Source organism: Scyliorhinus torazame, chromosome 18 (assembly GCF_047496885.1).
Source record: "Scyliorhinus torazame isolate Kashiwa2021f chromosome 18, sScyTor2.1, whole genome shotgun sequence".
Classification (NCBI taxonomy): Eukaryota; Metazoa; Chordata; class Chondrichthyes; order Carcharhiniformes; family Scyliorhinidae; genus Scyliorhinus; species Scyliorhinus torazame.
Genome location: NC_092724.1, coordinates 87409452 through 87435072, shown reverse-complemented (window position 1 = coordinate 87435072; position 25621 = coordinate 87409452). Strand labels below are relative to the sequence as shown.

The 25621-nt window shown below is 45.5% G+C and overlaps 1 protein-coding gene across 5 annotated transcripts in view; it reads left to right on the top strand.

Moving 5' to 3' along the window:
- Positions 1 to 25621, top strand: part of nat9 (N-acetyltransferase 9) — a 49205-nt gene that overhangs the window by 5613 nt on the left and 17971 nt on the right. Inside the window, exons 3-5 of one of the 5 annotated variants that reach the window (XM_072482991.1) lie at positions 1866 to 2006; positions 9097 to 9156; positions 24539 to 24633. In XM_072482991.1, the coding sequence (XP_072339092.1) occupies positions 1866 to 2006; positions 9097 to 9156; positions 24539 to 24633 (296 nt within the window). Of the gene's footprint in view, positions 1 to 1826; positions 2007 to 9096; positions 9157 to 24538; positions 24634 to 25621 lie in introns of all 5 variants that reach the window. The other 4 variants (XM_072482990.1, XM_072482994.1, XM_072482993.1 and 1 more) reach the window with 4 other exon arrangements.

Here is a 25621-nt window from a genome sequence, read left to right as displayed (position 1 = left end):
GTTCATCATCATCAATGACGTGTTGAAGGCTGTGAAGAAGATGACGTAGTTTCTCCGCTCCGGGGAAGTACTGGACGACGAAGGATATTCTGTCGGTTGTGTCCCATGTTTGTCTTCTGAGGAGGTCGGTGCGGTTTTTCGCTGTGGCGCGTTGGAACTGTCGATTGATGAGTCGAGGGCCATATCCCGTTCGTACGAGTGCATCTTTCAACGTCTGTAGATGTCTGTTACGCTCCTCCTCGTCTGAGCAGATCCTGTGTATACGGAGCGCTTGTCCATAGGGTATGGCTTCTTTAATGTGTTTAGGGTGGAAGCTGGAGAAGTGGAGTATCATGAGGTTATCCGTGGGTTTGCGGTAAAGCGAAGTGCTGAGGTGACCGTCCTTGATGGAGTCGAGTGTGTCCAAGAATGCAACTGATTTTGGAGAGTAGTCCATGGTGAGTCTGATGGTTGGATGGAACTTATTAATGTCATCGTGTAGTCGTTTCAGTGATTCTTCGCCGTGGGTCCAAAGGAAAAAAATGTCATCGATGTATCTGGTGTATAACGTCGGTTGAAGGTCCTGTGCGGTGAGTAGGTCCTGTTCAAACTTGTGCATGAAGATGTTGGCGTATTGGGGTGCGAATTTGGTCCCCATGGCTGTTCCGTGCGTCTGGATGAAGAACTTGTTGTCGAAGGTGAAGACGTTGTGATCCAGAATGAAGTGGATGAGTTGCAGAATTGTGTCTGGAGATTGGCAGTTGTCGGTGTTGAGTACTGAGGCTGTTGCAGCAATGCCGTCGTCATGGGGGATGCTGGTGTAGAGTGCCGAGACGTCCATTGTGACGAGGAATGTTCCTGGTTCAACTGGTCCATGGGTGCTGAGTTTCTGTAGGAAGTCCGTCGTGTCGTGACAGAAGCTGGGCGTACCTTGTACGATGGGTTTCAAGATGCCCTCGATGTAGCCAGAGAGGTTCTCACACAAGGTCCCATTGCCTGAAACGATAGGGCGGCCTGGTGTGTTGGTCTTATGTATTTTTGGGAGGCAGTAGAGATCTCCAATGCGGGGAGTACATGGGATGAAAGCACCTATGGGTGCTCTGAAGATCTGGATCCAAGGTCTTGATCAGTCTGTTAAGGTGGCGGATGTGTTCCTTGGTCGGATCTGCGGGTAACTGTCTGTAGTGTTCTTGGTTGTTCAGTTGTCGGTATACTTCTTTGCAGTAGTCCGTTCTGTTCAGTACGACAGTGGCCCCTCCTTTGTCTGCTGGTTTGATGACGATGCTGCGGTTGGTCTTGAGAGCGTGGATGGCATTGCGTTGTGCTTGGGTGACGTTCGGGGCTGTCTTGTGAATGCGACTGATGAATCTGGCATTGACTTGACTCCTGACGGCTTGAGCATACATGTCGAGTCTAAGGCAGCGGCCTTCCGGAGGGGTCCAATTCGTCTCTTTCCTCTTCGGTTGCTGCACCGCAGATCTCTCGGTCTGCTGTTCCGGTTCATTGATAGTCTGCTTGGGTTCGCTGTTGGCCTCTTGGGGTCTGTGGAAGAATTCCCAGAGCCTCATTCGCCTGATGAATTCCTCCGTGTCTGCCGCGAGACTGATGTGGTCCATTTTGGTGTTGGTGCAGAAATTGAGCCCTCTGCTGAGGACTTCGATTTCGTCTGGTTGAAGGGTGTAGTCTGACAAGTTGACAATAGATTTCCCTGTATTGTTTTCTACTGTGGCACCGGGGGTGGCTTGGTTGCTGCCGGTGGTGATGCCAAGTTTCTCAAGCTTTCTGTTCTTGGTGTGCATATAGGTGGCATAGTATTGTTGTCTCATCTGTTTGGCGGTGTTCCGCAGCTGGTCCGCTGCGGAACACCGCATTTTGTATTTTGACAGAATGTACCTTCATTGTGTTGGACAAGCTGAGATGGGTGAGTGGTTCGTACACAGAAGAGGACTGCATGGTGGGAGATGTGAATCTGTTCCTCACGGATCCTGAAGACTCCACAATGGCTGAAATTGAAATCATGATTGCAGGTTAGCTACCAGTTACAGCACTGTCACTGGGATTTCTGTTAAATGTACAGTACTCATATTGGGCCACAATCTGCTGTTGTAGAGAGTAGCAGCATCTACCATTAGTTAAACATGGCCTGACTGTTTAATATTAATGATATTTTGAACTGCAAGTAGTTGGAAGTGCAAACGGAGTTGAGGCAAACCGGGCATCTGGGATGGCAAGCAGCTGTGTATCTCCTTAACCAATCAGATTGGAGGGTTGTGAAATTAACAGAAAGGACTGAGAAGGAAGTGTAAATTACAACGGGTGAATTCAAGATCAAATCAGGTACAGAAAGAGAAGTAGAGGGGGAAAGGAAGATTGCGTTGGGATAGAGCAAAGACTAATACAAAAGATAACAATTAAAATTAGATTACTCATTTTTAAATATGCAACAACGAAAACCTGAAGGGAAGGGATCTACGCATTTTAAGTAGTTAATGTTTGATACCATAGAACTTTATTGGCAGTAATTAACAATTAGCACGGTAGCACAGTGGTTAGCACTGTTGCTTCACAGCGTCAGGGTCCCGGGTTGAATTCCTGCTTGGGTCACTGTCTGTGCGGAGTGTTGCTAACTTTTGGTTGGTTCAATTGGCTCTGTTTTATAACCTTTGCTCTAGAGTCGCCAGGTATCTGTATGATACTGCCACGAGGTTCAATTCCAAGAAATGATCAATAACTCAATACACCAATTAGTAAGATTCAAATCAAAGCACATTTATTATACACAGTAAATCGCTACTCGTGCATAAACTCCACTTTCTAAGCTATTTCTATCACTAACAGGCCAATACTTAGCTTCGGACTGGCCCACCAGGTCAGGGGAACAAATGGCCTTTCGTTTGGATTCTGAGTCTGCAGGATTCAAAAGCTGGTATGGACTGGTAGCTAGGAGCGCCTATCTCGTAGCGAGCGTTGACTTGAGACTTACGTTCTTGGAGGCCGCCGGACAGGTCACTTTCAAGGGTTGCTTCGCGTTGCTGAGTGACCCTGTCAAGAAGGAGGATTTGAACTTGGGGGGCTTTACTTTATAGTCCCCAGGGGCTTCCCGCCTTTCGGGGCGGACCCCCGTACCTGGTTTCAAGTGACTGGACTTCGTTCCAATCGCTTCGTTTGATTTCTCCAATACTGGAGTTGTTCCCTGGTCGTTTGGCGGTCTTTAGGTGTCCGTTAACCTCTTTTGTGTTGGCTCCTGCTGGCGCCGAGGAGTCTGGCTTGGCCTTGTTTACCTCAAATGTTTCGATTGTTCCCGGGGATCGCTCATTACTATGTAGATGGCTGCTACATTACTATGCAGATGGCTGCTTGTATCGATGCTGTCTGGGTTTCTGCAGAGTCTAATACACAGTAAACTTGCACCTGCTAATTTTTGCCTGTGTTGGTTGAATTTCCCTTCAGCCTTTGGGGTTCTCCATTTTAAGTCGGGAAGTGGCCAACTCAGGTGGCTACAGGAGTCTACACATTCTCCCTGTGTCGGCGTGGGATTCCTCCGGGCGTTCGGTTTCCTCCCACAAGTCCTGAAAGACGTGCTGGTTTGGTAATTTGAACGTTCTGAATTCTCCCTCTATGTACCCGAACAGGTGCTGGAATGTGGCGACTATGGGATTTTCACAGTAACTTAATTGCAGTGTTGATGTAAGCCTACTTGTGACAATAATAAAGATTAAAAACAAATCAAACCCAGTCAATTACCGCCCTATCAGTCCACTCTCCATCATCAGCAAAGTGTGGAAGGAAGTATCGAGCAGCACTTACTCAGCTCACTAAAGAGAGACTGCCCTTGACATCAAGGCAGCATTTGACCAAGTATGGCATCAAGGAGGCCTAGCTAAACTGCAGTCAAGGGGAATCAGGGGGAAAACTCTTCGCTGGTAGGAGTCATAACCTGACACAAAGGAAAATGGTTGTGGTGGTTGGAGGCCAGCCATCTCAGCTAGAGGACATCACTGCAGGTGTTCCTCAAGGTCGTGTCCTAGGCCCAACCATCTTCAGCTGCTTCATCAATGACCTCCCTTCCATCATAAGGTCAGAAGTGGGGATGTTTGCAGATGACTGCATAATGTTCAGCTTCATTTGCGACTCCTCAGATAATGAAGCAGTCCATATCCAAATGCAGCAAGACCTGGACAATATTCAGGTTGGGCTGACAAGTGGCAAGTTACATTCGCGCCACACAAATACAAAGGCAATGACCATCTGCTACAAGAGAGGATCTAACCACCACTCCACATTCAATGGCATTACCATTGCTAAATTCCACAATCAACATCCTGGTGGTTACTACTGATCAGAAACTGAACTGGACTAGCTATATTAATACTGTAGGTACCAGGGCAAGTCAAAGGCTAGGAATTCTACAGCGAGTAACTCATCTCCTGAACCCCCCCCCCCCCCCCCCCCCCCACCCCCCCAACACACACACAAAAGAAGCCTCTCCATCATCTGCAAGGCACAACAAAATGAAATAGTCTCCACTTGCCAGGATGAGTGCAGCTCCAACAACACTAAAGAAGCTTGATACCATCCAGGACGAAGCCGTCCGCTTGATTACTCCCCTTTCCACAAACATTCAAACCCTCCACCACCGATGAACAGTTGGAGCCGTGTGTATCTCTACAAGTTGCACCGCAGTAACTCACCAAGGTTCCTTCGACAGCACCTTCCAAACTCATGACCATCAAGAAGGACAAGGGCTGCAGATACCTGGGAATCCCACCACCTGGAGGTTCCCCTCCAAGTCACTCACCACCCTGACTTGGTAATAAATTGCTGTTCCTTCAGTTTTGCTGCGGCAACACCCTGGAACTCCCTAACAGCACAGTGGGTGTGCCTATACCTCAAGGACTGCAGCAGTTCAAGAAGGCAACTCATCACCACCTTATCTTTATCTTTTTTGAACGCAACTAGGAATGGGCAACAAATGTTGGCCTAACCACTGACCCCCACATCCCGTAAATGAATAAAGAAAAGTGTGCACAGCCCTTAAATTGCTCCAAAACCACCCCATGCATCATTTCAGAGCAGCTCTGATCTTGCATATGTTTAGCCCTTCTCATGACTACCTGATGTCTCAAAGTGCTTCACAGCCAATAAAGTCACCGCTGTAATGCAGGTCCGCGGCAGCCAATTTACCCGCAGAAAACTTTCAGAAACAGCAATGTGATAATGACCAGATAATCTATTGTTTGTGATATTAATTGAGGGATAAATACTGGCCAGGACACAGGGATAACTGACCTGCTGTACTTGATTTTTAAAAAATTATTTGTTCATGGGATGAGGGCATTGCTGGCTGGGACAGCATTTATTGCCCATCCCAGAGGGTATTTAAAAGTCAACCACAATGCTGTGGCTCTGGAGTCACATGTAGGCCACACTGGAGTCACATGTAGGTTAGACCAGGTAAGATTTCCTTCCCCAAAGGACATGAGTCAACAGATGGGTTTTTACGACAATCGACAATGGTTTCATGGTCATCATTGGACTTTTAATCCCAGATCTTTTTTAAAATTCAAATTTCATCATCTGCCATGATGGGATTCGAACACAGGTACCCAAAGCATTAATCTAGGTCTCTGGATTACTAGTCCAGTGACAATACTGCCACGCCACTGTCTCCCCAGGACGCCAGACTCGATAGGCCAAATTGCCTAATTCTGCTATATCTTCTTCATCAGGCGAATGAGGCTCCGGGAGTTCTTCCACAGACCACGAGAGGCCGACAGCGAACCCAATGAGTCAACCAATGAACCGGAACAGCAGACCCAAGAGATCTGCGGTGCAGCAACCGAAGAGGAAAGAGTCGAATTGGACCACACCGGAAGGCCGCTGCCCTAGACTCGACATGTATGCTCAAACTGTCAGCAGTCACGTCAATGCCAGATTCATCAGTCGCATTCACAAGACAGCCCCGAACGTCACCCAAGCACAACGCAACGCCATCTGCGCTCTCAAGACCAACCGCAACATAGTCATCAAACCAGCAGACAAAGGACCGTCATACTGAACAGAACGGACTACTGCAAAGAAGTGTACCGACAACTCAACAATCAGGAACACTACGGACAGTTACCCGCAGATCTGACCAAGGAACACACTCGCCAACTCAACAGACTGATCAAGACCTTGGATCCAGACCTTCAGAGCACCCTATGTGCTCTCATCCCACGTACTCCCCGCGTTGGAGATTTCTACTGCCTCCCGAAAATACACAAGGCCAACACACCAGACCGGCCTATCGTGTCAGGCAATGGGACCCTGTGTGAGAACCTCTCTGGCTAGAACGAGGGCATCTTGAACCCATCGTACAAGGAACGCCCAGCTTCTGTCACGACACAACGGACTTCCGACAGAAACTCCGCACCCATGGACCAGTTGAACCAGGAACATTCCTCGTCACAATGGACATCTCGGCACTCTGCACCAGCGACTCCCATGATGACGACATTGCTGCAACAGCCTCAGTACTCAACACCGACAACTGCCAATCTCCAGACGCAATCCTGCAACTCAGCCGCTTCATTTTGGATCACAACGTCTTCACCTTCTCTTCATCCAGACGCACGGTATAGCCACGGGGACCAAATTCGCATCTCAATATGCCAATATCTTCATGCACAAGTTTCAACCAGACCTCCTTACCGCACAGGACGTTCAACCGACGTTATACACCAGATACATCGATGACATTTTTTTCCTTTGGACCCACGGCGAAGAATCACTGAAACGACTACATGATGACATCAATAAGTTCCATCCCACCACCAGACTCACCATGGACTACTCTCCCAAATCGTTTGCATTCTTGGACACACTCATCTCCATCAAGGACGGTCACCTCAGCACTTCGCTTTACCGCAAGCCCACGGATAACCTCATGATGCTCCACTTCTCCAGCTTCCACCTTAAACACATTAAAGAAGCCATCCCCAATGGACAAGCCCTCCGTATACACAGGATCTGCTCAGACGAGGAGGAGCGTAACAGACATCTACAGTCGCTGAAAGATGCCCTCATACGAACGGGATACGGTGCTCGACTCATCGATCGACAGTTCCAATGCGTCACAGCAAAAAAACGCAGCGACCTCCTCAGAAGACAAACACGGGAAACAACTGACAGAGTACCCTTCGTCGTTCAGTACTTCCCCGGAGCGGAGAAACTACGACATCATCTTCGCAGCTTTCAACACGTCATCGATGAAGATGAACATCTTGCCAAGCCAACCCCACGCCCCCACTACTTGCCTTCAAACAACCGCGCAACCTCAAATAAACCATTGTTTGCAGCAAACTACCCAGCCTTCAGAACAGCAACCACGACACCACACAACCCTGCCATGGCAACTCTGCAAGACGTGCCAGATCATCGACATGGATACCACTATTACACATGAGAACACCACCCACCAGGTACGCGGTATACTTGTGCGACTCGGCCAACGTTGTCTACCTCATACGCTGCAGGAAATGATGTCCCAAAGTATGGTACATGAAATGAAAATCGCTTATTGTCACAAGGAGGCTTCAAATGAAGTTACTGTGAAAAGCCCCTAGTCGCCACATTCCGGCGCCTGCTCGGGGAGGCTGTTACGGGAACATTGGCGTTACATTAGCGAGACCATGCAGACGCTGCGACAATGGATGAACGGACATCGCGTGACAATCGCCAGGCAGGAATGTTCCCATCCAGTCGGGGAACACTTCAGCAGACAAGGGCATTCAGCCTCTGATCTCCGGATAAGCGTTCTCCAAGGCGGCCTTCAGGACGCGCGTCAACAGAAAATCGCCAAGCAGAAATCTATAGCCACGTTCCGCACACATGAGTACGGCCTCAACTGGGAACTTGGATTCATGTCGCATTACATTCATCCCCCACCATCTGGCCTGGGCTTGCAAAATCCTACCAACTGTCCTGGCTCGAGACAATTCACACCTCTTTAACCTGGGGTTACCCCTACCTCTGGATCTGTAAAGACTTAATTACCTGCAAATGCTCGCATTCAAAGCATTGTCTTGCATCTTTGACTTTGTCTATATATATATGTTTCTGGAACATACCTCTTCATTCACCTGAGGAAGGAGCAGTGCTCCGAAAGCTAGTGATTTGAAACAAACTTGTTGGACTTTAACCTGGTGTTGTAAGACTTCTTACTGTGCTCATCCCAGTCCAACGTCGGCATCTCCACATCATGCCTATATCTTATGGTCTGTTTGCACCTGAAGTTGCTATTGCATTTGCACATAAACACGCCGTTATTCTGACAGCACATTATGTCCTCTGAAACTGAAAAACAGCCAGTACAATTCCAGATGGTGTCCTAAACTTGGGTTGCACCTAAGTACAGGTTTGAGATCTGTAACACGAACATTTGAATATTGCTGAAAAGTGCCGTTGAAGCTTTTTGTCACTGAAAACCATTAAGATTACCAGCCGGGCTAGCAATGTGACTCACGTGCATGCTCCCAAGCCACATATATTCATACACAGGGTGCTGTCCTTTGCAGACATAAGAAGCATGTTCATGATTTATGCCTTTTTTTTTAAACTAAAAAAAAACGTGGGAGACGGTCATTTCCTGGTTCATTCCCCAGGGCAATACTTGACCAATTAGTCGACCTGCCTGGTTTGATTTTAAACAAAAGCTTGACAGTTAGCTGTTCCCTGATGCATTCTCCATGGCAATACTTCTACCAATCAGTGTTCACTTGCCCACCAATCAGCATACTCTCCTCTTGCAGGATAAATTGTTGTTCCCATTAGAACTGGTATTCTTCTGAATTGTCCTGAGAAGTGCAAAATGTAAAGCTTCAACACCATGTCTTTTTTCTTCAGCTACTCAAGTTCTGTACTACCAAACAGATTTGATGTACCCCCCGGATTCCTCTGCTCATGTTGATGTACTCTTGGGGTCTCCAATGCACATATTCATCTACTGGAACATTAATTGAGACCCCTTACAAGTCCTGATCTATGGTGGTTCTACTGGTGTATTGTGTTCTGTGTGTTACACATGGTGTTTGTATTCCCTGGTGATATTAAATATTGCGTACTTGTATATTTTAGAGCCGAGTTACAGAGGAATGGGGTTTGGAAAGGAAACAACGATGATGATGATGTATTATGGTGAGAACATGTATTATCTGCTCTACCCTTCAGCTAACGATCCTCCAGTATTAAGCAACCTTCCACATACATGACCACCAACTACACTCCGCTCCACCTCTCACCTGCAAATTATTTCAGTCTAAATAATAAGTCTGTCCATTCTGAGATTCCTGTTCGAGTCGGCTCTCACTCTTTACTACGTTTCCTATCTGCCTTCAAATACAAGAGTAAAAGTGAATCGATGATATAGCGCCTTTATCATAGCAAAACACCCCAAAGTGCTCCCATAGGAATGGTTCCAAACAAAATTTACATGATTCACAGAGATATTAGGACAGATAAACCAAAGCTTGGTCAAAGAGGCACGGTTAAAGGCATTTCTTTAACGAGCTAGAAAGGATTAGAGAGGTAATTCCAGAGTTTAGAGTCTTGGTAGCTGAAGACATAGGTGCCAGTGTTGGAGCAATTAAAATCAAAGATGCCAAAAAATTAGAGGAACACCAATATCTCAGGGGAGATCAGAGATAGGGAGGGAAAAGGCAACGGAGGGATTTGAAAAGGAGGATGAGAATTTGAAAATGGGTGATGATTAAACAGGATTTGGTGAGAGTTAGGAGGGAAAGCAGTGGCGTAGTTGTATTGTTCAGTAATCCAGAGACCCAGAGTCATGCTCTGGGGACCCGGGTTCAAATCCCGCCATGGCATAAAACAATCTGGAATTCTAAAGGTGACCATGAGACCGTTGTCGATTGTCATAAAAACCCATCTGGTTCGCTAATGTCCTAATGGTTTGCTAGGGAAGGAAATCTGTTGTCTTTACCTGGTCTGGCCTACATGATCCACAGCAATGTGGTTGACTCTTAAATGCCCTCAAGGATACAGCTCAGGAACAGGCCCTTCGGCCCTCCAAGCTTGCGCCGACCATGGTATCGGCCTAAACTAAAACCGTATGCACTTACGGAGTTCGTATCATAGATTAACATAGAATTTACAGTGCGGAAGGAGGCCATTCGGCCCATCGAGTCTGCACCAGCTCTTGGAAAGATCACCCTACCCAAAGTCCTTCCATTCCCACCCTATTCATATATTTGTCTAGATGCTCCTTAAATGCCGCTATTGTACCTGCTCCCACCACTTCCCCGGGCAGCACATTGCATATGTGTAAAAAACTTGCTTCGCACATCTGTTCTAAACTTTTCCCCATGCACTTTAAACCTATGTCCCCTAGCACATAAATACTGCCCAGTGTGAATGAATAAAAATAAAGGATTTGGGTGGCCGATTTAGGTGAATTAAGAGATAGGAGGTACTGATAAAAAAGTAACAAAGGTATGGATGAGGGTGTCCATTTTATAGCAGCGCACTTCGAAAATAATGCAGGATGGACAGAGTCAGCATGGATTTATGAAGGGGAAATCATGCTTGATAAATCTACTGAAATTCTTCGAAGATGTAACCAGTAGAGTTGACAAAGGGGAGCCAGTGGATGTGGTACATTTAGACTTTGAGAAGGCTTTTAGCAAATAAGAGATTAGTGTGTAAAGAACAAAGAACAAAGAAATGTACAGCACAGGAACAGGCCCTTCGGCCCTCCAAGCCCGTGCCGCCCGACTAAACTACAATCTTCTACAATTCCTGGGTCCGTATCCCTCTATTCCCATCCTATTAAAGAACAAAGAAACTTAAAGCGCATGGGATTAGGGGTAATGTATTGAGATGGATAGAAACAAAGAGTAGGGATTAACGGGTCTTTTTCAAATTGGCAGGCAGTGACTCGTGGGGTACATAGATACATAGAAGATAGGAGCAGGAGGAGGCCTTTTGTCCCTTCAAGCTTGCTGCGCCATTCATCAAGATCATGGCTGATCACCCAACTCAATGGCCTGATTCTGCTTTCTCCCCATAGCCTTTGATCCCATTCTCCCCGGGTGCTATACCCAGCCGCCTCTTGAATATATTCGAAGTTTTAGCATCAGCTACTTCCTGTGGTAATGAATTCCACAGGCTCACCACTCTGTGTGAAGAAACGTCTCCTTATCTGTCCCAAATGGTTTACCCTGAATACTCAGACTGTTGACCCCTGGTTCTGGACACAGCCATCATTGGTAACATCTTCCCTGCATCTACCCTGTCTAGTTCTGTTAGAATTTTATAAGTCTCCACGAGATCCCCCCTCATTCTTCTGAACTCCAGTGAGAACAGTTCCAACCTAGTCAATCTCTCCTCATATGAGTCCCGTCATGCCTGGAATCAGTCTGGTAAACCTTCACTGCACTCCCTCGAGAGCAAGAACATCCTTCCTCAGAGAAGGAGACCAAAACTGCACACAATACTCACCAAGGCCCTGTACAATTGCAGCAACACATCCCTGCTTCTATACTCGAAACCTCTTGCAATGAAGGTCAACATACCATTAGCCTTCTTTACCGCCTGCTGCACCTGCATGCTTAACTTCAGCGAATGGTGCACAAGCACAAGGACACCCAGGTCCCGCTGCACACTCCCCTCTCCCAATTTACAACCATTCGGGTAGTAATCTGCCTTTGTGCTTCCAAAATGAATAACCTCACACTTATCCAAATTATACTGCATCTGCCATTGGTTTGCCCATTCGACCAACTTGTCCAGATCTTGCTGTAGGATCCCTGCATCCTCGTCACAATTCACCCTCCCACCTAATTTGGTATCATCTGCAAACTTTGAGATGTTACATTTTGTTCCCTCATCCAAATCTAATGAATCTAATATATATTGTGAATAGCTGGGAGTCCAGCACCGATCCCTGTGATACCCCACTAGTTACTGCCTGCCAATATGAAAAGGGCCCATTAATCCCTACTCTTTGTTTCCGTTCTGCCAACCAGTTTTCTATCCACCTCAATACATTTCCCCCAATCCCATGCGCTTTAATTTTGCACAATAATCTCTTATGCGGGACTTTGTCTGAAAGTCCAGATATACCACATCGACTGGCTCCCCCTTGACGACTGTACTGGTTACCTCTTCAAAGAATTCCAATAGATTTGTCAAGCATGATTTTCCCTTCATAAATCCAATCTGACTCTGACTGACCCTGCCACTGCTTTCTAAATGTTCCGCTGTAAAGTCCTTGATAATGGATTCAAGCATTTTCCCCACTACCGATGTTAGGCTTACTGGTCTGTAATTCCCTGCTTTCTCTCTACCTCCCATTTTGAATATCGGAGTGACATGAGCTGCACTCCAATCTGCAGGGACAGTTCCAGAGTCTATAGAATCCCGGAAGTTGACCATCAATGCAGCCACTATTTCCAGAGTCGTCACCTTAAGCACTGTGGAATGCAGATTCTCAGGCCCTGGGGATTTATCCACCTTCAATCCCATCAGTTTTCCCAGCACCATTTTTCTACTAATGTTGACCTCCCTCAGTTCATCCCTCTCACTAAACCTTTCATTCTCCAACATTTCTGGGATCTGATCTGTGTCCTCATTTGTGAAGACAGAACCAAAGTATGTATTCAATTGCTCAGCCATTTCTTTGTCCCTTATTATGCATTTCCCAGTTTCTGTCTGTTGGTGGCTTACATTTCTCTTTACCATACTCTTTCTCGTCACGTATCTACAGAAACTCTCAGTGTCAGTCTTTATGTGCCCTGCAAGCTTCCTTTCCGACTGTACTTTCCCCTTTTTAATCAATCCCTTTGTCCTTCTTTGCTGAATTCTAAACTGCTCCCAATCCTCAGACCTATTATTTTTCTTGGCCAATCTGTATGCTTCTTCTTTGTATCGGATACTATTTCTAATTTCCTTTGTAAGCCATGGATTGGCCCTCTTACCCCCTTTGCTTTTGTGCCAGACAGGAATGAACAGTTGTTGTTCCTCCATGCGTTCCTTGAATGTTTGCCATTGTCTATCCACTGTCATCCCTCCACTGAACGCAGAGATTGGTGCTAGGACCCCAGCTATTCACAATATATATTAATGATTTAAATGAAGAGGGCAGCACGGTGGCCCAGTGGTTAGCACTGCTGCCTCACGGCACCGGGAACCTGGGTTCAATCATGGTTCCGGGTCACTCCGAGTCTATGTGGGTCTCACCCCCACAACACAAAGTTGTGCAGAGTAGGTGGATTGGCCATGCTAAATTGACCCTTAATTGGAAAATTTTAAAATATTTTTAAAAAAATGATTTAGATGAGGGAACAAAATGTAATATTCCAAATTTGCAGATGACACCATGATGGATGGGAGGGTGAGCTGTTTGGAGAATGGAGAGATTCTTCATTGCGATTTGGACAAGTTGAGTGAGTGGGCAAATGAATGTCAGAAGCAGTATAGAACATAGAACAGTACAGCACAGAACAGGCCCTTCGGCCCTCGATGTTGTGCCGAGCATTGTCCGAAACCAAGATCAAGCTATCCCACTCCCTGTCATTCTGGTGTGCTCCATGTGCCTATCCAATAACCGCTTGAAAGTTCCTAAAGTGTCCGACTCCACTATCGCAGCAGGCAGTCCATTCCACACCCTAACCACTCTGAGTAAAGAACCTACCTCGGACATCCCTCCTATATCTCCCACCCTCTTATAGTTATGCCCCCTTGTAACAGCTACATCCACCCGAGGAAACAGTCTCTGAACGTCCACTCTATCTATCCCCCTCATTATCTTATAAACCTCTATTAAGTCGCCTCTCATCCTCCTCCGCTCCAAAGAGAAAAGCCCTAGCTCCCTCAACCTTTCCTCATAAGACCTATCCTGCAAACCAGGCAGCATCCTGGTAAATCTTCTTTGCACCCTTTCCAATGCTTCCACATCCTTCCTCTAATGAGGTGACCAGAACTGCACACAATACTCCAAATGTGGTCTCACCAGGGTCACGTATAGTTGCAGCATAACCCCGCGGCTCTTAAACTCAAGCCCCCTGTTAATAAACACGAACACACTATAAGCCTTCTTCACGGCTCTATCCACTTGAGTGGCAACCTTCAGAGATCTGTGGACATGAAACCCAAGATCTCTCTGTTCCTCCACATTCCTCAGAACCCTACCGTTGACCCTGTAATCCGCATTCAAATATTTTCTAACAAAATGAATCACCTCGCACTTATTAGGGTTAAACTCCAGCTCTGCATCCTATCAATGTCTCTTTGCAGCCTACAACAGCCCTCCACCTCATCCACTACTCCACCAATCTTGGTGTCATCAGCAAATTTACTGGCCCACCCTTCAGCCCCCTCCTCCAAGTCATTGATAAAAATCACAAATAGCAGAGGACCCAGCACTGATCCCTGTGTTACACCGCTGGTAACTGGTCTCCAGTCTGAAAAATTTCCACCCTCTGTCTTCTATGTGATAGCCAGTTACTTATCCAATTGGCCAAATTTCCCTCTCTTTCCACACCTCCTTACTTTCTTCATAAGCCGACCCATGGGGAACCTTATCAAACGCCTGACTAAAATCCATGTATACAACACCAACTGCTCTCCCTTCACCGACACACTTAGTTACCTCCTCAAAGAATTCAATCAAATTTGTGAGGCAAGACTTAACCTTCACAAATCTGTGTTGACTATCCCGGATCAAGCTCATCTTTCCAAATGGTCATAAATCCTATCCTTCAGGACCTTTTCCATTAACTTACTGACCACCGAAGTAAGACTAACCAGCCTATAATTACCAGGCTCTTTCCTATTCCCTGTCTTGAACAGAAGAACAACATTCGCCACTCTCCAGTCCTCTGGCACTATCCCCGTGGACTGCGAGGACTCAAAGATCAAAGCCAAAGGCTCTGCAATCTCATCCCTTGCCTCCCAAAGAATCCTTGGATATATCCCAGCTGGCCCAGGGGACTTGTCGACCCAAAGGTTATTCAAAATTGCTAATACATCCTTCGTCAGAACATTTACCTCCTCCAGCCTGTTAGACGTTTTAGTTGCTGTGAAATGAAGAGTCTAAAGTTCTTGTTCCTTTTCACCAAACACCATTTATTTCACTTCCACAGCCTCTGCACAAAACTCTTAACAATACACCAGCTGACAGAGGCCACCTGAAGCCCTTTACATATCAGTGTCAATTAATGGATACTTAACATAAATGAGACAACTAATTGCAATGTCTCTTAACCCATTACTTAACAGTCTCCCCTTCCTTGGAGAAAAAAAAAGAATTAGGTGAAAACAAAATTTCAAGAAACTGAAAAACACACATGATGTCCCACCACTTTTTTTTTTGTTTTGTTTTGTTTGGACGAGAAAGAAAACAAAACAGTCACAGAAACAAGCGCCCTTCATTAACAATATCCAAAAGTTTCTGTGAACCCGGCCCTCTTTTCGTAAAACAGTCTGACAGTTGATAGCTCCTGTCGACCCATTTAATTTTTGTTATTTCCCCTCTGTCCAACATCTGCTTCAAACTTGCGATGTCTATCCGTAACCTCTTTTCATTGACACTTTTTGTAGAGTGCACATTTTCCCACAGGAATTTATTGGCAATGTGACAGTCAATAGGTATATTACCCAAATCCCCTAATCCCAAAATTTCTTATCAATATCATACTTATATAAAAAGCCATATCCACCGCCTCTACAAGGCTTAACGTCTCAGCAGTCAAAGTGCTTTTTACCATTCTCCTTATTTTCTTTGTTTCCCACACAAGTGGGCAACATTTATCATTGTTCCCCAAAAGGAAAATTATAAAACCTCCTGCGCTTGAAACCCCATCACATAAATTTGCGTAGGACGCATCACTATAAACTATGAGTTTCAAGTGCTTAAGGTCACCTAAAACCGGGAACTTCAAAACACACTCCTGCATTTTTAGTTTGGCCAATGCTTTATTTGCTCTTATTATGTCTTCCACTTTGGGATCATTCATTTTTGTACTCAACTCTAAGACATCAAAACTCACGTCTAGTCTGTCTACCTAACCAGTTCAGTTGCCCAATTAAACTTCGTAGTTGCTTTTTTTCTATCTTTGAAACCATTGCGTCTTTTTCTGAAACTCGGCCACGACTAATTGCTATTGGGGTGATGCTTTCCAAATAAGATTGCTGACGTAAAGTTGCCCCTAATTTAGTCTGTCCAATTTCCAGTCCAATATATTTAAATGCACCGGAAGCCTGACTTCCAACCCTGAATTCTTTCCTCAAACCAGAGATCACAATAGCTTCAAAATCACTAGTCCCACCCCACAAAAAATCATCGACATGCATCATAAAAATGCCAGAAAGATTTCCTTCATACTGCCAGTAAAACATTGCAGGATCGGCTTTCAACTGGCAACAGCCTAACTTTAACAAAACTGACCTTACCGAAAAATACCAGACTTTAGATGCATCATTTAATCCATATTCACATTTGTTCAACTTCCAGAGTACCCCTTCTGTGTTAGCTGCTTCTTTAGGAGGACGGAGAAAAATGCCTCTCTGGAGCTGATGCCCGTGCAAAAAGGCAGCTTTTATATCTATAGATTTGCATTCCCATGCCTTTGTGGCTAATAGAGCCAAGAAGATCTTTAAAATAACCTTTCCTCCTGTAGGTGAATCTACCCTTAAATCCTGATCTTCTAAGTTTTCTTCAAATCCCCTTGCCACGAGCCTGGCCTTTGCCTTATAAGTTCCATCCGGAAGAACCTTTTCTGTGCAAATCCATCTGTGGGATAGAGCTCTTTGTCCCCTATCCGGTACTTCCGTGCATACCCCAAATTCACTCCAACTATGCAATTCTTGCTGTTTAGCTTCTTTAATAACTTTTTCATCTAATTTATTTGAAGCCACCAAAATCTCACATGCATGTGGGCTTCTACTCCTATTAGTATTCGTAGTCTTACTCATGTTCCGAGATCTTGACAAACTACGTCCCCTCTCCCGCCTGGTATCTCGTTCTGTACTGCTACTGCTTGATCTTTCCCATCTGCTGTGGGATGTCCTTTCAATAGTTCACAACCTTTTCCTGCAGACCTGTTCACTATCTGATGTACTATCTGAACTGGCACTGCGTTTCTGTGCCCTCCATTTTTGAACTTCGTTTTCCCAATTCAATGTCTTGACTCCTTCCCCTAAATGCTGTACATTCAACCAATGTTTATACTTTCCAGTGGCCTTCTCTGCTCTACTAATAACAGTTGCATCCTTCCATTGACTAGACCCTTCAGGCAAGTATGTCACTTTTGCACCAACTTTTGGCAGTTGCCCTTTTGGAAAAATGGCCTGTTTTAATTCACCAGAAGTGTTGTGTTCCTTCACAGAAACCCTGTCTATATCAGTTAATTGGTCCTCATAGTTCTGTAACACATGCGTACCAGGTGACTCTGGTTCCTCGTCATGTCTGTCTGCTCTGTCTAAATTTGAAAATTTGTAATCTGTACCCATTATCCTTGATGAATGGACCCTAACAGTTTGATTACCATGTTGCAAAATAATTGTTTTGCCATCTATGCCTATGATCTTCCCTGGGCCTTTCCATTCATCTTAAGGACCATGGCCACAATGTTGTTAAAATCCCTGGCCAAAGGTAGGGTTACTATCGGTCGTGCTGGTGTCCTTCTGTACTTCCTACAAACTTCACAGCGGTCACTAACCTGTTCTATCAGTTTAGTATAGTCGTCATCCCTTACCCCTGCATCCTTTAATAAGATTTTCAGCCTCCGAGGAGACGGATGTGCAAATTGCCTATGCAGTTTTAATGCCACAAGCCTTTTATCAGCTAAAGTCCCATTTTCAACTGCCATTAACACATCCTTAACCACTCTACTTGAAAAATTATTTGTCAGTAATGGAATACAATAGTGTCCCGTCTGTAAATTGTAAGTCCACCGTCTTTCCAAAAACTGTTGCCTTATCCTGTTCCATATCCAGTTTCATGTGTGCTTTCTTCATCGATAGTCTGCTCAGAAGCAAAGGTATCTCACTTGATACAACATCCGTGCTAATGAAATGATTCACTCCGACAGTATTGCAAGGGATCACCACTCTTTTCAGCGACTTCAGAGTATTGTCATCCCCAAACCTGAAACTTGTGGAACTTTCAAATTCCTTAACCTTGTTACAATTTTCAGCATTCAAAGAGTCCAGGTAACATTTTAACCAGTCAATTCCACACACAGTAGATGTGCAGCCACTGTCCAATACAGCACAGTTGAAGGATTCTGCAACCAACACCCTCATTACCGGCGTAAAACTGCTTGTCAATAGGACAATGCCTTCTTTCTGGTCACTATATTTTTCCTCTTCTGACTCTTCTGTGTCATGTGTCTCTTCAAACACTCTATCATAATGAGTTGGACAGTTGAAAGCATAATGGTATTGCGAGTCACATCGAAAACATTGATTTATCATGCCACGTGCATTTCTGGGGTTCATCTTCCTATTGTAGGTTCTAACTGGGTTTCTGTCTTCATAATTTCCTTGTCTCGGTCTCCGTCTATAGTCTTAAGCCCTGTTCGTAGCCATACGATTTTGCCATCCTGTTAGTAGTGTATCTTCCATATTCTGCCTTATTGCAGGCTGACCTATTTGGGTCATCAGAGCCATCGGAATCGAATGTTTCCCCAGAAACTTTTGTAAAGCTTTTGTCATCTGTTCGAATAAGGTATCCTTATCAGTAAACTGAACTCCTGTCAAAACCAGGAGCCTATCCATGTTGCTCACTCTAGCACAGTCAAGTAATTTAAAGGCCAACACAGACTGTGGAAATTCCAGATTGTGTTTCTGCAGCCTTTTATATAGTCTGCCAAATTCCATTATATAGTCTTCCATGAGATATCCTCCATTTTCCGGAACTTATCAAAATCCGACCATGCTTCATATGTACTTAACAAGTCATCTTTCTTATAAATCTTATCCATATAATGTAATAAAGTCTTCTTCTGAGTCTAACTCTTCCAATTCGAGCTCAGAAAGCACTTTGTTTCGGATTTTACTGCCATATGGTAGAGAAAGAGCCAATGCCATACCTTGTTTTCTCTTTCCCAAAGCAGTTACTTTAGTCCACATAACTACTGCACTTCTCCATTGGTCGTACGATTCCCTTTCAAAAAATAAGTGAGGATAGTCATATCCAGCCATCTTTATCCTGGGTTCAGCCATGTATCTTTTATTTTTCCCTTCTCACTCACTCCTTGGTTTGATCAGGAAAAGTTGTATCTTTCAAACCTTCACATTTGCACAGCACCCATCCTCTGCTACTATTGTTAGACGTTTTAGTTGCTGTGAAATGAAGAGTCTAAAGTTCTTGTTCCTTTTCACCAAACACCATTTATTTCACTTCCACAGCCTCTGCACAAAACTCTTAACAACACACCACCTGACAGAGGCCACCTGAAGCCCCTTTACATATCAGTGTCAATTAATGGATACTTAACATAAATGAGACAACTAATTGCAATGTCCCTTAACCCATTACTTAACACTGCCTACCCGCCTGTATCATACTCTCATCCTCAAAAACATGGCCCCTCTCCTTTGTGAACACTGAAGAAAAGTATTCATTCAACACCTCTCCTATTTCTTCTGACTCCATGCACAAGTACCAGCCTCCAGCTTCCCCGAACAGGCGCCGGAATGTGGTGACTAGGGGCTTTTCACAGTAACTTCATTGAAGCCTACTCGTGACAATAAGCGATTTTCATTTAATTTCATTTCAAGTTCCCACTACTGTCCTTGACCGCCCTAACCTCACCCTGGTCATTCTTTTATTTCTCACATAAGAGTAAAAAGCTTTGGGGTTTTCCTTGATTCGACCCGCCAAGGACTTCTCTTGCCCTCTCCTATCTCTCCTAAGCCCTTTTTTTTAGCTCATTCCTTGCTACCTTGTAACCCTCAAGCGACCCAACTGAACCTTGTTTTCTCATCCTTACATACTCTTCCTTTTTCCTCTTGACAAGACATTCAACCTCTTTTGTGAACCATGCTTCCCTCACATGGCCATTTCCTCCCTGCCTGACAGGGACATAGCTATTACGGACACGCAGTATTTGTTCCTTGAACAAGCTCCACTTTTCATTTGTGCCTTTCCCTGACAGTTTCTGTTCCCATCTTATGCTCCCTAATTCTTGCCTAATCGCAGCATAATTACCCCTCTCCCAATTATAAACCTTGCCCTGCCGTATGGCCCTATCCCTCTCCATTACAATAGTGAAAGACACCGAATTGTGGTCACTATCTCCAAAGTGCTCTCCCACAAACAAATCTAACACTTGGCCCGGTTCATTACCCAGTACCAAATCCAATGTGGCCCCTCCTCTTGTCGGCATATTGTGTCAGGAGACCCTCCTGCACACACTACAAAAACTGCCCCATCCGAACTGTTCAACCGTTTGAGGTTCCAATCAATATTTGGAAAATTAAAGTCACCCATGACAACTACCCTGTTTTGCAATTTCTTCCTCCACATCTCTTTTACTATTTGGGGGCCTAAAGAAAACTCCTAACAACGTGACCGCTCCTTTCCTATTTCTAACTTCGGCCCATATTACCTCAGTAGGCAGATCCCCTTCGCACTGCTTTTCTGCAGCCGTTAAACTGCAGATAGCACAATTGCTTCACAGCTCCAAGGATCCCAGGTTCGATTCCGGCTTGGGTCACTTTCTGTGCGCAGTCTGCCCATCCTCCCCGCGTGTGCGTGGGTTTCCTCCGGGTGCTCCAGTTTCCTCCCACAGTCCTAAGATGTGCAGGTTAGGTGGATTGGCCATGATAAATTGCCCTTAGTGTCCAAAATTGCCCTCAGTGCTGCGTGGGGTTATTGGGTTATGGGGATAGGGTGGAGGTGTTGACCTTGGGTAGGGTGCTCTTTCCAAGAGCCGGTGCAGACTCGATGGGCCGAATGGCCTCCTTCTGCACTGTAAATTCTATGATAATATCTATACCCCGGAACCTCCAACTATCATTCCTGTCCCTGTTCTAACCATGTCTCCGTAATGGCCACAACATCGTAATCCCAAGTACCAATCCACGTTCCAAGTTCACCTACCTTATTCCGGATGCTCCTTGCATTGAAGTAGACACACTTCAACCCACCTTTCTGTCTGTTGGTACAGCCCTGCGACCTTGAAACCCTCCTCAGTACCTCACTACTCTCAACACTGGCTTCTGGACTACAGCTCGTTTTCCCATCCACCTGACAAATTAGTTTAAACCCCCCCCCCGAAGAGCCGTAGCAAATTTCCCTCCCAGCATATTGGTGCCCCTCTGGTTCAGGTGCAAACCATCCTGTCTGTACAGGTCCCACCTTCCCCAGATTATAATCCAATTATCCATGTAACTGAAACCCTCCCTCCTACTGCACTGTAATGGCCTCCTTCTGCACTGTAAATTCTATGATAATCTATGATTAATCTAGGACAAAGGTTCGGCACAACATCGTGGGCCGAAGGGCCTGTTCTGTGCTGTATTGTTCTATGTTCTACACCCTCCCTCCTACACCATCCCTGCAGCCACATGTTTATCTGCACTCTCTCCCTGTTCCTCACCTCCCCAGCATGTGGCACTGGCAACAAACCAGAGATGACAGCATGGTCTGTCCTGGCTCTCAGCTTCCACCCTAGCTCCCTAAATTCCTGTTTTAAATCCCCGTCCCTTCTCTTACCTATGTCGTTGATACCGATGTGTACCACGACTTGTGACTGATCCTCCTCCCGCTTAAGGATTCTGAAAACACGGTCCGAGAGGTCACGGACCCTGGCACCCGGGAGGCAACATACCATCCATGAGTCTCTTTCGTTGCCACAGAACTGTCTATCTGTCCCTCTAACTATCGAGTCTCCAATAATTATTGCTCCCCTGCTCTCCCTCCTTCCCTTCTGAGACACAGGGACGGACTCAGTGCTGGAGATCCATTCACCGTGGCTTACCCCTGGTAGGTCATCCCCCTCAACAGTATCCAAAGTGGTATACTTGTTACTGAGGGGAACGACCACAGAGGATCCCTGCACTGACTGCTTCCTCCCAGCCCCTCTCACCATCACCCATCTATCTTGATTCTTCGGAGTAACTACTGTCTATGACCACCTCTGCCTCCCGAATGATCCAAAGTTGCTCCAGCTCCAGTTCCCTAACTCGGTTTCTGAGGAGCTGGAGATGGGTGCACTTCCCACAGGTGAAATCAGCAGGGACACTGACGTCGTCCCTCACCTCAAACATTCTGCAAGAGGAACATTGCACTGCCTTCCCTGCCATCCCCTCTAGATAAAACAAGAAAAAGAAAGAAAGAACTTACCAGTTATTCACTCTACCCATTAGGTTAAAGGCAGTGGAAGGGTGGAGGACACTACAAGTGTAGTGTCTAGGGTTTAGGAACCACCTAACTTAAATACAGGTAAAAATAAAACTCTTGACCAGCAACCACTGCGCACCGCACGAGAACAGCAATCAGCTGTCATGGGCCCACGCAAACAATTTAAATCTTTACTACTTACCCAGCAGTCACTCTGTCCTCACTCCGACCGGATTCAACTGGAAACTCCCAACAGTAAGTTTTTTTTTTAAATGTACTCCCCTACTCAGCAAGCACTCACTCAGCAACCACTGCGCCCCGCACGAGAACACCTCAGGGAAAAGAAAAACTACTTACCAGTCACCAGCCAATCACTTACCTGCAGGCTGTGACGTAACGTTTCAACTTCTTTCTACTTCTACCTGCCCTCGAGTCTCCCTCTTGATCTTTACTCGGCTGGGATCCTTACAGTGATTGTTTTTTTACAGTATATATTTTTTTCACATAAGAGTACCCAATTCTTTTTTTTCCAATTAAGGGGTAATTTAGCATGGCCAATCCACCTACCCCTCACATAGATACATAGAAGATAGGAGCAGGAGGAGGCCTTTTGGCTTTCAAGCCTGCTCCGCCATTCATCACGATCATGGCTCATCATCCAACTCAATAGCCTAATCCTGCTTTCTCCCCATAGTCTTTCATCCCATTCTCTCTAAGTGCTATATCCAGCCGTCTCTTGAATATATTCAAAGTTTTAGCCTCAACTACTTCCTGTGGTAATGAATTCCACAGGCTCACCACTCTTGGTGTGAAGAAATGTCTCCTTATCTCTGTCCGAAATGTTTGGGTTTGTGGGGGTGAGACCCACACAAACACGGAGTGAATGTGCAAACTACACACGGATAGTGATCGGGCCGGGATTGAACACCGGTCTTCACTGCCGTGAGGCAGCAGTGCTAACCACTGCGCCACCATGCCACCCTGGCAGATGCAGTATAATTTGGAGAAATGCGAGGTTATCCATTTTTGATAGCACAAATGAGAAGGCAGACTATTATCTGGATGGCCATAAATTAGGAGAGTGGAATGCGCAATGAGACCTGGGTGTCCTCATGCACCAGTCACTGAAGGTAAGCATGCAGGTACAGCAGGTGGTAAATAAGGCAAATGGTATGTTGGCCTTCAAAGCGACAGGATTCAAGTACAGGAGCAGGGATGTCTTGCTACAATTATACAGGGCCTAGGTGAGGCCACATCTGGAATACTGTGTGCAATTTTGGTCTCCTTATCTGAGGAAGGATGTTCTTGCTCAAGGGAGTGCAGTGAAGTTTACCAGACCGATTCCCGGGATGGTGGGACTGACTTATGAGGAGGATTGAATCGGTTAGGATTGTATTCATTGGAGTTCAGAAGAATGAGGGTGATCTCAGAAACCTATAAAATTCTAAGAGGACTAGACAGGGTAGATGCAGGAAGATTGTTCCCGATGGTGTTTGTGTCCAGAACCAGGGGTCACAACCTGACGATACAGGGTAGACTATTTAAAACAGATGAGAAATTTCTTCACCCAGAGAGTGGTTGGCCTGTGGAATTCGTTACCACAGGAAGTTGTTGAGACCAAAACATTGTATCTTTTCAAGAAGCAGTTAGATATGGCACTTAGGGCAAAGGGAATCGTAGGATATGGGGGGGGGAAAGAAGGATTAGGCTATTGAGTTGGATGATCAGCCATGCTCATAATGAATGGCGGTGCAGGCTCGAAGGGCCGAATGGGCGACTCCTATTTTGTATGTTTCTATGAATAGTGTAATTCAGCCTCAGACAGTCGCCTGGGAGAGGGATGGAGGAAGTGACATGGAAACAGTGTTTGTTACAGTCTGACAATGTGGTTTACAGCCAATGAACTGCTTCTTGAAGTGTAGTTGGAACTGTTAGAATGACATGGGAAGCGTTGCAGCCAATTTGCGCACAGCAATCTCCCACAGACAGCAATGTGATAATGACCAGGTATCCTGCTTTTTTGTGATGTTGATTTTGGGATACATATTGGTTATGACACCGAAGATAAGTCCCCTGCTCATCTTCAAAATAGTACCGTGCAGAGATAGCTGAGTACATGGTCTCAATCTTAATGACAAAGAAGTATATGTGCTCCTTGTACTTGTTGGTTGTGTGATAAACATCTGTTTATTTGGTTGCTTTTTTCCTCAGGAATGACCAAACTGGGGATAAAAACATTTCAAGCCAAAATCAACCTGGAAAATACAATCAGCATTGCTATGTTTCAAAACTTTCACTTTAAAGAGGTAATGCACCGTACTTATGTGCTAACTTTCCATTCCAACTCTCCACACTCTGATGGAAAATGCCTTCTGCATTTAACTGTTGGATCGGTATAACCGGTCAATAATTTCCTGTCTTCTGCCTCCCTTGTTAAACAAGGGTGTTGCATTAGCCATTTTCCAATCCTCTGGGACCCTCCCTCCCTCCAGTGATTCTTGGAAGATTACCACCAATGTCTCTACAATCTCCTCAGCTATCTGCTTCAGACGTCTGGGGTGTAATCCATCCAGTCAGGGTGATTTATCCACCTTCAGACCTTTTAGTTTCCCCAGCACCCTTCTCCTTCGTGATGGCCACGTCACTCACCTCTGCCCCCTGACTCTCTTGAAGTTCTGCCACTGGTATCTTCCATTGTGAAGACTAATGCAAAGTACCAATTCAGTTCCTCTGCCATTTCTTTGTCCCCATTAGTACTTGATAGCACTGTTTATGACTCCTTCCATCACTTTGCTGATGATGGAGAGTAGACTGATAGGGCGGTAATTGGCTGGATTGAATTTGTCCTGTTTCTTGTGTACAGGACACACCTGGGCAATTTTCTACTTTGCTGGGTAAATGCCAGTATTGTAGCTGTACTGGAACAGCTTGGCTAGGGGTGCAGCAAGTTCTGGAGCACAAATCTTCAGTACTATTGCCGGAACATTGTCAGGGCCCATAGCCTTTGCAGTATCCAGTTAACTTTATTTTTTTAATATAAATTTAGAGTACTCAATCATTCTTTCCAATTAAGGGGCAATTTAGCGTGGCCAATCCACCTATCCTGCACATCTCTGGGTTGTGGGATGAGACTCACTCAGACACGGGGAGAATGTGCAAACTCCACATGTACAGTGACCCGGGGCCGCCCGAGTGCTCAGTGCGTGTAGCAGCAGTGCTAACCATTGCGCCACTGTTCCGCCTATCCAGTTACCTTTGTTCAATTGTAAAACCATTACCATCTGATTCCAACTT